This window comes from Strigops habroptila, chromosome 6 (assembly GCF_004027225.2).
Source record: "Strigops habroptila isolate Jane chromosome 6, bStrHab1.2.pri, whole genome shotgun sequence".
Lineage (NCBI taxonomy): Eukaryota > Metazoa > Chordata > Aves > Psittaciformes > Psittacidae > Strigops > Strigops habroptila.
Window position 1 is genome coordinate 51511619 of NC_044282.2, and position 18185 is coordinate 51529803.

Here is an 18185-nt window from a genome sequence, read left to right on the forward strand (position 1 = left end):
TGTATGATAATGAGTAGTGAAATTGATAAAAGTCTAGAAGAACGGGGTAAAGCTGGTTAGGAACTTGGAGCATAGACTAGGCAGAGTCTGGCTGTTTCACAACTGATGAGCAGGTGAACAAGAAATAGTCACTGTTTCTCACAGTACAAGAAATAGGGTCACCAATGAAATTATTGTTTAACATTTAATTAAATTATGAAACTGATTTCCACAGGATGTTGTTGAGACCAAGATATAAGCGTGGTCAAAAAGGGATCAGGCAAATTCAGGAAAGCTGATTTAATAAAGTGATTTTTAGACATGATAGTCTGGAGAGTCAATGGAGAGAGAACAGCACCTCCAATGTATGACTAATTCCACACTATGAGAAATGTCTTAGATCAACTTGCTGAATTGCTATCTGGAGATGACTGTCTCAGTTGGCCTAAATGACTATCTTAGTGTATTAGAATGCTAAAGCCAGGTGATTTCAATCACATTGTACATGTTACATTCATAAACTAAGTTGTGGGGTGTTTTTGCAATTAAAAAAAGCTGTGGATGCAATTAAATGGTGAAGATGGCATTGACTATGAAGAAAAGTTATTTTTCTATTTGACATCCAAGATATTTTTGTTCTTTCTTATCAGTTTAATTTGTGTAACTTATTACAGAAATATAAGAAATTATAAGACGTTATATCATCCTCAGTCACTTGCAGCCTCTGAAATCATTAGAGGGAGCAACAGCAATTTTTTATCATAAACCTTTTCACCTCCACGTTCTCCAGCGATGAGTGAAGTAATCATGAGGTAATGCCAAAGAAGGCAGTGTTTGGTATTTCTAGCTTTCCAGATTCTACAGACTTAAATAGTCCAGGGTAGCTGTCAATGCAGTTGCAGCTGCTTGGTATCATGATTGGGAATACAAGTATTTAACCCGCTGCTGTCTCCTGTTGCCTGGGAGCAGCAGTTACTGTGGAAGGCACAGCCATGTGAATGCTGCCCAGGCTGTTCATCCTTACCGGTTGCCCCCAGCAATTCCTCCTTGACTTGCAGCGATAATCCCTGATCAGCTTTGGCAGAACCTTTAAGGCTGTCTCAGCAAGTGCAACTCTGCTTTAAAATGGAACTGTCTGTTTATGGTTACTTTTCTCTCCAGCACCTTCGTAGTCCAGTTCCATAGGCCTCAACTATTCCCATGGACAATTCAGTGACAGACAGCCATAAGTTAGGAAAAAATATCCTGTCCCTTGAGAATGAGAGTTACATGTTATGCTTTCCAGGATTCATAGCCTATAATAATGTCCTTTTCTTGCTAGGTTTTCTAAAGTAGTTTTCCAAGAGGTCTTTATCTACTAGAGGTGGGCAGTGAATCAGAGCAAAATTTTATTTTCCTGGACAATTTAATGGAACTACAGGCTGGTATTTTAGATAGCAATTTTGAGACCTTGGAAAAGATTTCTGAGTCAGCTTGTTGGTGCTTAGCAACCTCTATCAGTTGCTTTATCCTGATGGGTGATAAACTCAAGGAATTCAGGCAGTATTTTTGGTGACTTTTATAATCATAATAATTTAAATGTTTATATAGATTTATTTCCTTTCATATTTTTATATGCATCACCATTGCTTTTTTCTCTTTTTTGGATGTATTGCTACGGCCTGTCCCAGAGATTTAGACTCTATCTCTCTTTTACTTTTTGTCTATCTTTTATTATTTCACAAAAAAAAAAAAAGGCATCTGTGAATCCAAAAAAACCATGTATTCATCTGATCCGTTTTATTAGCACAGCCACAATAACCAGTTGTTATAAAAATTTATTCCAGTAGAGCTCTCATTGAAAAACGGTTGGAAGAAATTGTTCCAATTATTTTTAATGTATGAAATGATAAAATTGTGCAGTCCTTTAGCATAAGAGGCTTTCTCTGTTTGGTTTTCTCTCTCTCCCTGCCTCCCTTTGTCTTATCTTTTAACAGAAAGACCATTTGCTGTGATTCATATTTGGGACTTGTGAAAAGTTGTATGTTTTACCTTGCTGTCTCTCAGAACTATTGTTTATATAAATGACGTCAAAACTAGAGGAAATAGCTAACAACTTTCAATTATTGCATATCCAAGATTTTCTGGTTTGTGTTTGTAATTAATTTTTTGTTAGGAGGGACATACACAAGGCTTAGAGGCTTGCCATTAAGGTCATGAAATAATAATGAAGTTCCTGTACTGGGGACATAGAGTCTCCTCAGAGACAGCAAGCTTTTCCTTTGCTTTGTCCTTTTTGTTCATTTTGCAGTTTCTATCAATATTAATGTCAGAGTGCATTCTTCTTTTCCCTCAATATATAACCTTGCTAGGAGCTCTGTCATCTGTAAAAACACCTATATTTTCCAGGAAGAAGGGTTTTTGAGACTCAGCTATATTATCTGTCTGTCTGATTTCAAATAGCAATATTACTACCATGTGCTTATTAATGAGGAAATACTAGGTAATGGTTATGTGCATTATAGCTTTTTGATGCTGGGTTTTCCCATGTAACAGAGATACTCTACTGAAGAACTCATGCTCAATCTGCATAAAAGCCATTTCTACATTTTTAATTAATTGCATGCTTTATGACAGAAGTTGGATTGGCAGCTCTGGAAAGTAAAACTCCTAAAGGAGGAAGGAAGCATAATGAATACTTCTAAATTCAGTCCTGGTGGGTTTCACACTTTCCCAGCCTTGACCTTTTTGCTCCAACGTTCATCAATGATACTAGTCAAGGCCAAAAAATTACTTGGAGATGAGCTACGATTTGGTCCTCCTGTGCATTATTCTGTAAAATAGCAGAGGAGATGGCATAGTGGTGGACTTGGCAGGGTTAGGTTAACAGTTGGACTCAGTGATCTTAAAGGTGTTTTCCAGCCTAAATGATTCTATGTATATGGACAGCCTCTTAACCTAAGTCAGAAATGTCTTATTTCCCCCTTAATCTTCAGGTGCATAACAAAGCTGTCTTCCTAGCTTAAAGGCAGGCAAGCATTTTACATGGACTCCAGGGACAGCCTGTAGATATAAGCCTGATGCCTTAATTTAGGTGAGCAGGGTTTCTCTCTGGTGGGTTTTCCCTGTTGCCAAAACAAGGCACTTTGGCAGTTAGCTGGTTTGTTAGGTTCAAGTTAGCTGTCTAAAGTAGGTGAGCAAGATCTCATTCAACTGATTCAACTGCTTCAGCAAGAGGTGCCAAGTGCCATCTGAAAGGCCTTAACATGGCTGGGACATCCACATGGAGCTAGCAGATACTAATGCAGGGACCAGCTGGGACACACTGTGTCTGGGCAGCTGAGTTGACCTGAGTGGCTTAAGTCATACTGACAGGACTCACTAGGGCATCTCATACACTCATTGCTGTGACATGGTTACCAACCTGCCTGCTTAAACTAGATTGAAGGAACTAAAATGTTATTTCAAATGAGCCATCAAACCACTCTAAGTAAAATTATTACATTTATTCCAAACCATAAAAATCAAAAGGGATGGAAATAAAACTTTGCATTTCATACCAGTGCGATGGTGGAATTTTTATTTAAAAATTCTACCTTAAGTAAACATTTTCAAGTTTTCCTCTGTGTTTCTTTGATAGTCAGTGTTACTGCTGGTCAAAGTTTAAGTTGATTTTTCCTGTTTAAGCTGTTTATGTGATTAATTTGCTTGCTTCTTTGTGTGAGTAACATTTTTGACCGTCCCTCAATGTCCAACTCAAAAGCGTAAAGCCATTGATTTCATTTTGCAGAATCATGATTCATCTTCTCAGTAATGTATTTCCTCTGCTTTTAATCATGCTCCATCTGAAGCAGTCACAAGGGATAGTTCTGGCAATTTGTTTATAATGAATTTGAGGTGAGCATTGCACCAATGGATCACTAGCCACAATAATGTAAACACTTTGTTTTGATTTTGAAAGGGTTTTAGTAAAATAAAAAGCTTGATCTGCTTTCCTGCTAACCACTTCTGTTAATAACTGTCCTAATATAGTCATGTGGTTTTAGTAATGCAGTTGTTTAGCACATAGGTCAAAATCATCAGTTGAAATCAACTCATTCACAGCTGTCATAGATGCGTGTGCAAAAGCAAGCTAACTCCATAGTTCCTTTTTAATGAAGAAATTGAATGGGAGCAAAATATTTAAAATGTATCTGTAAGTGTTAGCTTACATATATTTCTGTTACCACAGCACTACCTAGAGACTATATGCTGATACCTGTACTCAGAGTTTTAGTCCATCCTTTGTCAGTCGTAGTTGTAATTACACCACACAGGAGCATGACCAAGATGAAAAAGAGACCCTATCACTGCTTTGTGAGTTGGGAACAGAGAGAAAACAATCTAGGCACTGATTTTGCTGCTGTTAATCCCTGCAGACAGTGGAGGAGGGCTCACCATGCCCACTTCCTGTGAATCCAGAGCAATGACAGTGTCTTGCACTGCTGGACATAGCTTCTAAAGAGACTGTAGTGGATAGAGTTGGATATTAGAAATTGGTTGGAGAAGACCAAGCTTTCATATAGCATTTAGATGTTCAGAGTGAAATTTCTTACAGAGTAATACCGTATTTAATAATAATAATGAAAACATATTGTTCTTACTCTTTGAGGCCAGGACTTTACTTCTCTAGAAACTGTACTAAGGGAAAACCATAGAATGACAAGGGCATAATGGAGCAATCTTCAGCAACCCAATCTCTGCAGTTTAGCTACTTAAAACTATTTTGGTTTTGGGGGGCCTGGAAAAGGGTGGAAAAGAGTTATTTTTTTCACTGGTTTGATGGAAGTAAATAGCAATTCAGGAAAGACTGTATTTGGTACACCAGCATTTGTACTTGGAATGGCATTAATAACATCTGAATAAAGGTTGAGGAACAATCAACCTTGGCAAATCTGTGTGCTTCCTAGTAAGATCAGGAACAGCATTTTGATTCTAGGTTATCCTCTGTCAACTAGCAAGGCAGGATTTTTCTTGCTTTACTTTAAGCATTTAGAAATCCAGTTTGAGATCTAAGCAAGTATAAGGCTGCCTCTACAAGCAGCAGAAAGAAAGAGACACTTGTAGAAGGTGATTCATCCTGTGTTAAAATAAGTATGCATATATTCATCCTGCCTCTTCCAGACATCTCTCTCTGCATAGGGTGAATCACTCTGAAATCACTTCTGCCATCTCCATTGACTGCAGAAGGACCAAAGGCAAATGACTTTTGAAACAGCTAATGTTTGATGTGGTTAATGCACCTTTTCAGAAAAGTAAGGCACTATTGTTGAAGAGCTGTGATGAGGAACATGAATATAAATGAAGAGTGGATTTTGTACCATTAAGTAAAGCCCAGTGACTTATGACATGGTCCTAAAATGGGGATGTGATGGATTCAAACTGAAATTAAAATAAGGCTGGAACGTGAGTAATAAAAGGACCTCTTGGTAAACATACCAACTTAGAGAATTTGGCTTTTCACATATCAAACATAAGAGTACCGTGACATTTCAGACTTAACAATAGAACAAACTGATAGCAAATAAGACCTGCTGTAATATAACTGGAGAGAAAGTATGTATTACTTTTTACAGGCAATTACAACAGAATAAACGAATATTTATTTAAAACCAAACAAAAACTTAGAAAAAAATGGTGTGTATATGTAAATGTGGTCAAGGCAATGGCTAAAGTCTAAAAACCCTTATCCCCGAGCATGACCATCTCAAAGAAAAGCAACATTTTAATTAACATTAGCCTCTACAAATGGACAAAAAATATGTATCGCAGGCAGAGAAAATTATATAGTTTGGCATTAAAAACCCTGGATGGATGTTTACAGTCTACATAAATGTTATCCTATCGTTCCAGAAGATTGGAACCTACTCAGTGAGACTGTAATGTTCAGGCATGCTTTGTCAATCTTCCCTCTCAAAAGGGGTGTTTGCAGCAGCTACCCCAGAGGAGGTAAAATACTGAATAGAGGATAGATCTTTGAAATATCTAAAATTGTATAAGCCACTCTTTTGAAATGCAAGGCTGGGAAAGTCATTGTTAGTGCTGACACGTAACTTGTTCCACTGGCCACCCTGAACTAGAGTGGACATCACTGGGGTGATCTCCAGGAGGTTTTGGATTCTTCTGTTAGCACATCAGGGCATCTCATGAGGGAAGGCCTATTGGAAACCATATTCTAGAATAAAATCCTAGAAAAAACACAAAACCTGTTTTATTGGGTAAAGATCTATAGCAAACTTGTCACTGCAATCAAGGCTCTGGTGTTAGAGCATTCTGGATAATCAGGTGATGGGAATGGTATTCAGCATATGAATTATTACAAAAAGGTACAGTAAATGTTCTGCATGTGTTTTTAAATCTTCATTTATGAGGACAAAGTTGAAGAAAATAGGCCGGTGAATAAAATACTCATTTCACTGCTGAAAAATAAGGCTTCTTCCTCAACTCACACTTCCTTGTTACTTACTGATCGCCACAGCTGATAGAAGCTTGGCCAATAGTAAAATGAAACTATGGCAACAGAGGTACTTACGTGTTTGTCTGACACTTAGCATTAACAGGCATATTGTTCTCTTCAGAAATTAGTCACTAAATTCCCCAGAGCATGTAAGTCACCAAATTCTGTCGAAATATTAGAGAAGTGGACATAAAAAAAACCAAAACAGCCTAAACCAAAACCAAACAAGTTTGAGTTACGGCATGCAACAAAGCCAAATAACAGAGTTAAAGAGAAAGCAAAAATTTTCTTAAGGACTACTGATCCGTCAGAGCCTAAGCTTTCTGTAGAATTATGGGCACTCTCCTTGTAGTTTAAAAAGAGACTGAAAGAGCAAGCAAAGAGGGATTTTTTCCCTGTCTCTCCAAGTCTAAAGCCAAGCTATAGAGCCTCAAAGCTCCTCTGAGCACTTGTGTCTTGTTGGACAACCCAAGTAAGTCTCTGCTTTATGCTACATACCTCCTCTCTGTGTATTTTCAAAGGAGGAAAGCCAGCTATGGCATGTTGTAAGCAGTTTCAAAATCTGAGTGAGCAGAGCGGGCAGAAATAAGACCCTGTGATGTACTTCAGGCCACATGTCTGCAGATGAGCTTATACCCAAACTGCCAGCCTCAGCGCTGGGCTTTGAATAGAGCCCTACTACTGTGACCCACAGGGGTGCATCAGCAGTGGAGCTACTCATGAGTCTGGTATTGCCCTTGATTTTCATGTTGAAACTGTAGAGGACTCCCTTTTCATTTTGTTCTAGACTCAACAGAAAACAAATCCACACTTTTAATGACATAAATCCGATTTTTGTGTCCTAGTCACCTAGAGAAAAAAAGCCCTACATACCAGTTGTTGTTATGTTAGATCATCCTCCTACACAGCTTTTACCCTTTCAAATGTTTTTTTATTGCTTGAATCTAATTGAATATCCATCTCATTGCAAATAAAATTTAAAAATATCTCTCTCTTCTTTTGCTTAAACCTCTTTTCTCCATTTATTATTCAATTCAGTTGGATAATTGCATTCCTTAATGTTATTACTCTCTATTTTTCCCCATTTCTTTTACACGGAGAGATTGCAGGCCTGAACCTGATCTTTGGTAAAGCCAGTAAAGTATCTGAAATCACTGGATTTATTCCAGGTTTTTTCTGTGGTGTAATATAAATCAGAACCTAGCCTATTTGTTTCACCCTTAGTTTGAGGTTTATGCTATCAGCAATAAATTATGACTGCTTCTAACTTCAGTATGGTGTTAAACATACACACAAAAATCCTTATCTTAGAATCACAGAATGGTTTGGGTTGGAAAGGATCTTTAAAAATCATCTAGTCCAATCCCCCTGCCATGGGCAGGGACATGTTTCACTAGATCAGGTTGCTCAGAGCCCCATCCAACCTGGCCTTGAACACTGCCAGGGACAGGGCATCTTCCATCTCTGTGGGCAACCTGTTCCAGTGCCTCACCACCCTTATTGTAAATAATTTGCTCCTTGTATCCAATATAAATCTACCCTTTTTCAGTTTAAAAACATTGCCTATTGTCCTGTCACTGTAGCCCCTGGTAAAAAGTCTCTTTCCATCTGTTTTTTAAGTGCTGTTTACTGTAAGTCTTTCTCAGTCTTTCTTAAAAGCTCCCTTTAAGTATTGAAAGGCCTCAGTAAGGTCTCACCTGAACCTTCTCTTCTCCAGACTGAACAACCCCAACTCTCTCAGCCTGTCTTCATATCAGAAGTGTTCCAGCCCTTCTATGAAACAATAAGTGTATTTGAAGGAATGAGGCATCTGTGTGGCTTGATAGCCTGCTTCTAGTTATGCTTCATGCTGACATTAGTAGAGAAAAGGCAGTGTCAGAAGTAGCCTGAGGAGAAAGGAACAATCCTGGGAGTTGTCAGGAGTTACAGTTATTATCAGCACGTAGCTGGAAATTTGATAAATGGCCTGCTCAAAAATAACATGAAAATTATTCTGGTTTTGTAGATTATAGACATAGTTCTCTGCTTTCCCAGCATTTAATTGTTTGGGGGTTTGTTACCCCTATATATGTATCTATGTTGCAGTCTATAGAGTCTTTAATGTACTGTTTATAGATTTGTATTGTGTCGAAGATTGGAAAGACACCCACCATTTGCCTGCTCAATGTCTGGATTTCACATGTAGTCTCCAGGAGTCAGCACGTTCCTGTGGGAGCTTGTAGGCTGGGAGTGGGCAGAGGGGTGGGGATGAACCACAGCTTTCCTTCCAACCTAGTGAGTGCCTGCCAGCACAGCTGAGCTGGCAGAGCGAGTGTTGTCATTTGCTTCTGGCATAGTCCACATGACTCGTTCCTGTTTCCCAGAGCCAGGGAAGAGCAAGAAAAACATGCACCATACAAGCGAACTCACAGAGACCTCATGAGGCTGCAGAGATGTTGGTTGACTACCGCCTGCAGCTCATGCAGGATTGCTGGGAAAACAAGGGCATGAACACGGGCAGGTGTCAAAGCACCCAAAATATATAGTCTCTTAAATAGTCTCTTACTTTTCTGTAATGGTAGCCCCACTCAGTTAGGTTCTTGTGCACAGGGATATAGGGTGAATCTCCCTGCACTCCTGGAGTCAGTGATGGGAGGGAGGTGACTGCAGTCACCAGCATATGTTTTCCAAATGGTCGTTGGGATGAGGCCTTTTTCTCTCAGCTACCTATGGAGGCAATTCAGTGAAACTAGGCAGCTACTATGGATACAAAATGTTAGGTGGTATGACTGCCCCATTTTCTTCCCGTGAGTGTTTCACAGAGTCACTGAGGTTGGAGGGAGCCTCCGGAGATGCTCTAGTCTAACCCCTTGATCAAGCAGGGGCAGCTGGAGATGATTGTTCAGAGCTGTGTCCAGTTGGGCATTGAGTATATTCAGGGATGGAGAGTACACAACTTTTCTGGGTAACCTGCTCCAGTGTTTGATCACCTGTTTCACTCACATTCAGGCAGAATTTCTTGAATTTCAGTTCATGCTTCTTGTCTCTGGGTACCACTGAGAGAGGGCTGGCTCTGCCATCTTTGTCTCCCCTGTTGGGTATATAGACACATGTTGATAAGACCCCTTGAGTCCTCTCCAGGCTGAACAGCCCCAGGTCTCTCAGCCTTTCCTTGTGTGACAGACGCTCCAGTCCCTTCATCACCTCTGTGGTGAACTCCAGATGTGTCTTGCCAGTGCTGAGCAGACAGGAAGGATCACTCCCTCAACCTTCTGGCAACACTTTTCCTAAAGCAGCATGAAAATAAAATGGTTTTATATGACTGAGTTTAAGGAAAGCAAGCAAAGCGACACAAAACTGGATTTTAGGGGTATGGTTGGATACTGTTGGTGCTGTCTTCTCAAAGGAATATGGGTCCTTTTTCAGCACAAATATGTGATCTTCGATAGCACTCAGTTTACTTCCTTAGGAACAGCTGGAGTTATATTTGCACTTGGTCCCTTCAAACATTGAACGCTTGCCGAGGAGGGCAAAGGGGAACAGAGGGGAAGGGAAGAAGGAAACAGGTGGGAATGGAGCTGCATTAGCAACAGTTTGGGGGTGTTTCGAAATCGTTAAACGGCAAACCAGCTTCCGTAAGTGTCATGTTTTGCTATTGAAATTTAACTTCTCCCCTCTCTCCCCTCCTTATGTCTTTAATAAAATCCTGATTTGTAAAACTGTACTCACACTGCCAGTTTAGTACTGGCAAGCCAAGTGGGAGAGGCAGACCTGATAAACCTCTGCAGGAACTGCTTTCAAATATTCCAGGAAAAAAACCTTCCCATTGGCCAGGAAGTTTGGATGATGATTGTGTGGAGAGCGAAGAGCTTTTGAAACAGCATGTGTGGGACACGTGATGGCATTGCAGGAAAGGTATGAAACAAACAAGGAAAAATGGCTTTAAAACTAGATATGGTCTTAGAACTGGAGGAACTGTCTTCCTGTATGTGACTTAATGCCCATTACCTCCAAAGCCCCCAGTAAATCATATAAAATCAGGTTGCTTAGCCATGCTGCTGAGTCATTTTAGAGTGACTTTCTGCAGCTGCTCTTGCCCTTTACTACTTCCCAGGCTGGCTGGCATGGACCTCCTGAGGCCCAGCAGGGCAAAGAGCAGGCAAATATGTCCTCATATTGTCCCTGCCTGCTGCTGGCACTGCCTGGACTGCTGCAGGTTGGGGGTCGGTTGTTTAATAAAACTCCATCTTTTAAATCTGACCCTTCTATGGGCGTGTAAAAGCAGCAATTAAGGCATTACTTAATGAAGTACTGAAGTACTACTATACTAAGCATTTCTGAAAAGCTTGTTTCTCTGGGTAGCTGACGGCCCCTTTGCAGCATTTCAGCCAAAAGGTTGTGTTTTAAAACTAAACCTTCATTGCAGTTGCTACTTGTGGCGCAGCAGTAGAGTTTTAGTGGTTTTCTTAATCTCTGATTTGGATTGGGTTCCCCTTTCTAGTATTAATAAGCATTCTCCTACCAGAGTAAGCTCATTCAGAACAGACTTGACACCTTTACTGATGCTAAGTGCAACCCATGTACTATGGTTCCTTGTTTATCATGAATCTCTTCCCCATGATGGTTTGGAATCAAAGCATGCTGCTATTTGGTGGGGTGTGTTTCGCTTTCATGATTTTTGTCAATCAGAAAATGCAACAGATGAATAACAGTGCTTGGATTGTCTCATTGTATGGTAGGAAAAATGGGAGTTGGAAGCAGATTTATAGTTTAAAAGAATAACATTTATTAAACAAAGAAATGCTTGCAGAGTGACCTTTCCTCCTCTTGAAAACTTAGTGATTGTGCAGCTGTTCTCTCCTGTCTTTTCCTAATGCATATTCATAGATTTTTCACAAGGAAAAAACATGTTTGGGCAACCACGATTATAAGTTAATTAAAAATAGTTTTAATTTTAGAAAATTAAATGTGTTGGCAGGGGCATACTCATTGCTAATGGGTGATTGTACTTTTTCAATAATAATAAGAGATTCAATGAAACTCTAGAAGATGTTAGAATACGATTAACTAGATAATCCATGTATTTGAGTTTTTATTCCCAAATAAGACAGATTTCCCAATGCCAGAAGCATGCGTTTGTATTTGATAATTATATGACACTCTTGAGCTTCCTTGCAGATTGTAATTCAATTCCATAAGAAAAGAACTTTAAAGCGAGACAAAAGAATGAGTGCCTCTAATTACAGGAAGGCATTGTGACCAGCTTGGTCAGCTTGTTCAGTCCCTTGTCTCAAACAGAACCCGGCAGATTATGCACTGTGGTGTGCTGGAGCAGCAAATAAGAGTACAGAACCCAGCAGTCCCAAATTATACCCTCCTCAAATACTGGTTTGATTCTGTGGAAGAAAATAGTTTCCGAAAGTGTTTATCAAGATGTCAGCTGTGGTTTTCATTTACTACAGGCTATTATATGATGAGGTACATCAGGGCTGGCTGGAAGCTGTTTGCGATTTATTGGACAACCCATGTTGTTGTCCATGAAAAAGCAGCTGACCAAAACTAGGGACCTATATCACAGAGGCAGAAAATTGGTGTCTTGTTTCTCTGGATCTGATAATAGAAAAGATTACCTGTGGATATGTTTGTCCAGTTCTTTATTCATATATTCTTGCATATGTGCAGACTCACTCCATTTTCTATAATGTTTTGTGTCCACATTACTGAAAACGTAGGTACCTTTGGAAGGTGGTGCTGAAATTGAAGGTTCTTTCTGCTTCCGCCTCTGTGTAGTGCCAGGTCCAAGGGCTGTAAAGCTGACATGAAAAATACAGGAAAAGCTGCTATTACAGAAAATTTGTCGGTCAAAATCACCTGATTTTTGCCCGTTGAAAATGCTTTTTTTCATGTACAAGTGTTGTTGGGTTAGATATTAATGGGGATAAGAATCCAGTGATCTAGGTGAAAAGAGTCAAGTAAAAGCACACTTGGCTAAATTAAGAGGGCCAGAAGATGCCCTATGAATCTACCTAACGTAGTTACTATAATTGCTGAGAATATTTCAGGGTCCTCTGGGTCCTAAGTAGAGCACCTTATGACTGCAAAGGGTAACACGGTTTAAAGTAGAAAAAAGAAAAAAGGGGAAATAAACAGGCCCCTTAAAGATTAAAACAGGTAAAATAGTCTATTGAAATAGTGTATTGTTTACTTAAAAGCCATCTGAGTTGGAGCTAGAGAAATAACTAAAGTATACTTTAGTCTCCATGAAATTCAAATTTAAATTATGCCAGATTAGGCCAGTGCCATACATGAGAAGATGGGGACTCCAAGGATAAAGCTCTGGCAATTGTTCTAAATACTATAAATTGCAAACCCAACATTTACTCAAAATGGCTAATTTCTGGACATTTGTGTTTACAATTAGGCCTGTGGAAATTCACTGAAAGGTTAGACTCCCCCATATTTGTACTAAGTTTACCAAAACATGGATGGGATTTGGGCAAAGCTTCAAAGTAAGTTCAGAGCAAGTACTGTGCTGCTGTTAATTAACAGCTGGGTGAGTCCTTGCAGCTGGTTCTTGTAGTTCGGAGAAGATGCAGGGCCTTGAGCAAGAAAGCACTGTGGCATTCCGCAGCATTGGTAGAGGAAGGATGTGCAGAGCCTGGGGAAGGAGGATCTGCGTGCTGGAGGCACCCCAGGTAATGGTGGCCCACTCCCACCTCCAGTTACATCTCTGCACAGCACTTGTCTACCAGCAGTGTCCCAAAGGCATGGAGACATTTCTGGCTGGAGTTTCTAGCCCAGTGGTTTGTGGCATTTTGTATTTTCTGATGACTGAATCTCCAAACTTTGTACCAGCTGAATGCTTTGACAAAAGACACCTTCCTTCTCGGTGTCAGGGGTGTTTGTGTGTCCAAGTCGTGTGCTGCCTTGGCAAAGAGGTTTGCTGCCAGCCCTGGTTGTCTTGGTGGGCTGGGGGGTGCAGGAGGGGGTGAAGACAGCGGAGGACCATAGCCAAAGGGGAGGGGGGCCATGACGTGTTTCAGGAAGAGACCTGGTACTGCTAGTAGTATGGCATCAGGGGATGTGTTGGCCACGCACAGACCAGAAAGAATGTTTAACTTTGCACTTGCTCAAGAAAGGTTCCCATAAAGGAAATTATATAAATATATTGATTTCTTGCAACAGAGCAAAGTATGTCCTTCTGAGCAGAAAGAAACTTACCCTTTGAGATAGGGGAATATGACAAAAGCAATAGATTAATATCAGGAATGGGTGGTGCTATGGAGTTGATATCAGTGCATTCAGTGTGGCGCTGTCATTAGAGACATGCTATACTGGGAGATAAAAATGGTAGTGCTAAGCTAGGCTTAGGAAAGAAATTACTCATCATTTTGCAGTTCTGTACAGGACAAGTTAAGTACTGTCTGTCATCTGATTAAGAAACAACTGAAGGACATCTATCATGAAACAAACTGTAGTAAAGTGGAAAATGTTAAAGAAAAGAATTTCTCAGAGAAATTCTCTCATAGGACATATTTGGTTAAATGTCAAAAGACCTGGAAATATCTCAAAGGGCCAACATGAGTAGTACTGAAATTACTGGATTTATCTATACGCACATGCATATTTTGTATTTCTGTATGGTTTATGTTTAATATTTATAAGTGTGTATACAAAATGTAAATAACAAATGTAGTGGATATCTGCAGAGTTAACAGTGATTAAATATAAACCATTTATTGTGTATCATTATGCAGTAAATACACATCCACATACATATACATGTCTACATATGTACATATATATGTGCATACATATAAGAATTACATTCATTTTTCCTGTTTGGTTTCAGCATTTTTTTGAGACCAAGTATGTGGACTCTCATGTTCCTTCCTCCCAGTGGAACACCTAGTGCTGCACATTGCAAGCCTGTCTGTCCACAGCCTTGTACTTGTGAGAAATAGCTGCTAACATGGATGTCATATCAAAAGAGAATTTCAAGACAAAGAATAATAGGAAATTGTGGACATCCCTGAATCTGTGAAAAAATTTTATTACATTCAAATAAAAAGTTAAATAATCTTTTTCAGCCTTAGTGTGAAGAAAAGCTAGAAATTACCTAATTTGAAGGCAAATGAACAGTCTGTCTCCAGGCCTTAAGACTTATAAAGGAAAGAAGAATGTTGTCTTTTTCACTGTTTTTAGCCTCTAATATTCAAGCATACCTTAGGTTCCTGTCCCCTAGTGAATTGTGAAGTTGTGTTTGACTAAAAACAGCAGTGAGTACAAAACAAGTGATGAATTCAAGCTTTGTCACTAATTCCAGTTTAAAATGTTCACGGCAACTTGGCTAATTGTATTAATTTATTTCTTCTTAAGGCAGAATGGGGAAACAGAATAGCAAGCTGGCCCCTGAGGTGATGGAAGACCTGGTGAAGAGCACGGAGTTCAATGAACACGAGCTAAAACAGTGGTACAAAGGATTTCTAAAGGACTGTCCAAGTGGTAGACTGAACCTTGAGGAGTTTCAACAGCTCTACGTAAAAGTAAGTTATTTATTAAGTTTTTTGGCTGTAGAAGGTTGCAAATAATGGGGTCAAGAGCTGCTAGTCACTTAGACTAAGGAGTACCTTTCCTAGAAGAGGCAATGGTGAAGACCAGGAGATTAAGGGGAAGCCCTACCCTCATCACACCAGCAATTCGCATAGCTCCAGTGGTCAGAACCAAAAGTTTAGAGAAAAAGCTGTGATTTACTCACAAGAAACATATTCTCAGCACTCTGTAGTTTATGGTCCTCTTTCACCTTCAAAGATGGTCCTGTTCAATAAACAGCACTGTATCTGTGTAATACTGCTGGAATATAAACCTGTGATTTCTAGATCTACTCATATAAAAACCTGCCCTTTTGTTTTCAGAAAAAGTGGTGAAGTTTCATGACAGATAAATTATGCACTGTGCAGAATGGATTTCTTTCTCTGAATGTTAAGTACTGCCTTTACTTTTTCCCTACTATCTCTTTGTCTTTGTTATATAGGAAAGGAAAACCAGGCTGCTCAGTTTATTTTCTTCTTATTTTTCATTATTTTGTCAAGTTCAGTGTAGTCTTTTCCTTACATTTATTATGTATTTATTCTCTAACAAGAAGAGCATGTGGGTAGCATAAGAAGTGTATTCATGTTACAAAGATAATTATATTTTAATTCAGAATCTGGTGCCTGCCTAAAGGTCAGAGACTTCAAAGTAGTTTTAGTTAGGAAAAATATTGGATGGCAGTGATGAACAGTAGGATCAGAACGGTTCATAAATATAATGTGAGGCTGAATAAAAATTTAAAAGGCTTTCAAATGTAGTATTAATATTAAGCCCACTGACAATTTCTGCAGACAAATGGGTCTGTGTTTTCCCTTAAATGCATGCCACAGTCCTTTCCTAAATTTCTTCAGCCTTGAACCAGATCCCTGTGCAAATTATTACCTAGCTCCTTTTTCCTTCTAATGAATGGTCTAGCAAAGCCTGCTGACTCCAGCTTACATAAATAATGTTCTGTCTTAATGTTTATGGCTCAAGATGTTGCCTCACAAGCCTTTTTTTAAGAAATGGCTGACTTGTAATAAGTGGTTTTTTGAGATGAAAGAATTTTTAGTGCCTCACGGTATTGTGTTTGTTATTGACTGATAATGTATAGCTTCCATTTCAAACAGTGCGCATTCAGCAAGATCAGACATCTAATCATTTCTTATACATGTTTCTGGGGAAAGTAAATGCTCTTTACAAAATACGGGTTCCTAATGAAATACATCAACTGTTTAACTTCTTAGAAATCATTATATTCTTTTTGGCAAATCACAGTAAAGGGAATTATTTTCTTTCAATGATTTTGTGTGTTGTGGGGAAGGTATCTTATTCTAGCTTGAAAATGTTAGGACTTTCTCCCTTCAAAGGAGTGTTTGAAGTGTTCCCAGGTATTTCACAAGTTACTTTACTCATAAAGAAGTAGCAGAGAGTAAATTCAATATCATGTTTACAAAAATGGTAGTGCAAAAAATACCCTGAAGAGCACAGCAGTATTTTGTTCTTGAAATTTGGAGGCAGCTCTGTAGTCTTACTAAGCTGCAATATCTAGCTTTTAGTTTTATGGCCTCATACATTTTTAGATATGCACATCAAATAAGATTGTCTCCCTTGCTTTGGTAATTTTGGGTTTTGAGGTTTGCTCTGTAATGGTACTGTCATATATTTAGTCCAGTTTATTGTCATTCTATATATGTCTATATGCAGAGCAAAATACTAATTTTGCAGAGGACAAATACAATTAGCTGTAGTAAATCCAAAGCTTTACTTCTCATTCTGTCATAAAAATGCTTGTGAAATTGTGGCCCTAGGCTCTTCGAGGAGCTAATAGTCTGAGAGTTGGCTTTGGTGGCGACTTCTCCTATGAGGATGTTCTGCCTGCCCTGGCTGCCGGCTGCAGACAAAACCCTGCATGAGAAAGCTGATCTTTCAAGGAGGAGCCACCATCAGGAGGCCCAAATCATTACGATTACATTTACAGCATTTCAGTTCCTTTAATGCATGTTCAGGGTGAAAATGTATGAAGCATGTATTGATTAGTCATACCTCTATGTGAACTTACAGTTGAGAGGGATGACATTTATCTGTTGGTCTAAACTGGATTTTATTGAGGAAGATTTCCATAAATCAGTATATTTGGAAATGAAATATAGGACTTACCTTCAATTCAGATTTACATTTTCTTAAGATGACATTGTTTCTTTGTTCATGAGAGTTGTGTAGTGCACTTTCATGTGTATTCATAAAAGGGTGTTGGTCATCTAACTAAGGTGCAAAAAAACCTCATCTTTTACTCATGCACTGTAAAAAATATCTTCAGCTTAAAGAGTAAAAACATTTTAGATTATATCAGGAGCAATATTGTGAGATGAATTTCCTGGTTATCTCCACTTTGCTGCCATTGTAATTACAGAGTGGGGTGCACAATCTTAGGGTACAGAAACTGCCCTTTTTTTTTTTTTTTTTTTTGCTTAAATGTAACAAGAATGTGTGTCCTGGGATCACACCTAATGTGTCATTGTATTTAGCGTCTGCTAATAAGCTAGAGTTGGTCTGAAGTAAAACACCCAGAACATGTGATGTGGATGTCAAGTCCTGAACACTAACTCTTCCACTCCACGTATTTGCATCAATTGTACTGTGCTGTTTACTGATGTAGATGAAGACTGTATTGACTGAAGGGGAAATCACTCTAGCTTGGCTTGGAAGCCGTTGCTGTTGAAGTTTCCATTATGAATACAAATCATTCAGCGCTTAATATAAATAGCAGTTACACAAATGGGCTCTACAGAAAAATTATTTGCAGCACCTTTAGTGCAAGTATGTATAAAAATATTTAGCCAAGAACACCTCTTTTAAATAAGCAGCTAATAGGCAGGAATATATGTTATACTGCTGCATGTTTAGCATTGCCTGCAATCAATTCTTGGGATCCGGAATCTGTGGCAAGCTATTAGGGCTCATGTTTCCCTCCATGGTGCTGAATGAGGTGAATGCTTCAGCAGTTTTTGGAATAGTTTATTGAAGAATTGTTTATGTACTGTAAATCCAGAGCCACAATGAGACCTAAATGCTGAAACACTGAGTTATCTGTCTCGACAGTCTGCACAGAGTATGGGAGGGGGAGAAATTTGTGGATACTGTTCTGGGGAAGCTGAAACTCCAGCCAGCATGTTGTAAA

The 18185-nt window shown here is 39.1% G+C and overlaps 1 protein-coding gene across 8 annotated transcripts in view; it reads left to right on the plus strand.

Annotated features, from left to right (window-relative positions):
• Positions 1 to 18185, plus strand: part of VSNL1 (visinin like 1) — an 85778-nt gene that overhangs the window by 23814 nt on the left and 43779 nt on the right. For 4 of the 8 annotated variants that reach the window (XM_030491065.1, XM_030491069.1, XM_030491071.1 and 1 more), the window contains exon 2: positions 14817 to 14979. In XM_030491065.1, coding sequence (XP_030346925.1) covers positions 14818 to 14979 — 162 coding nt within the window. In that variant the 5' untranslated portion in view covers position 14817. Of the gene's footprint in view, positions 1 to 10170; positions 10349 to 14812; positions 14980 to 18185 lie in introns of those variants that run through there. The other 4 variants (XM_030491063.1, XM_030491066.1, XM_030491067.1 and 1 more) reach the window with 3 other exon arrangements.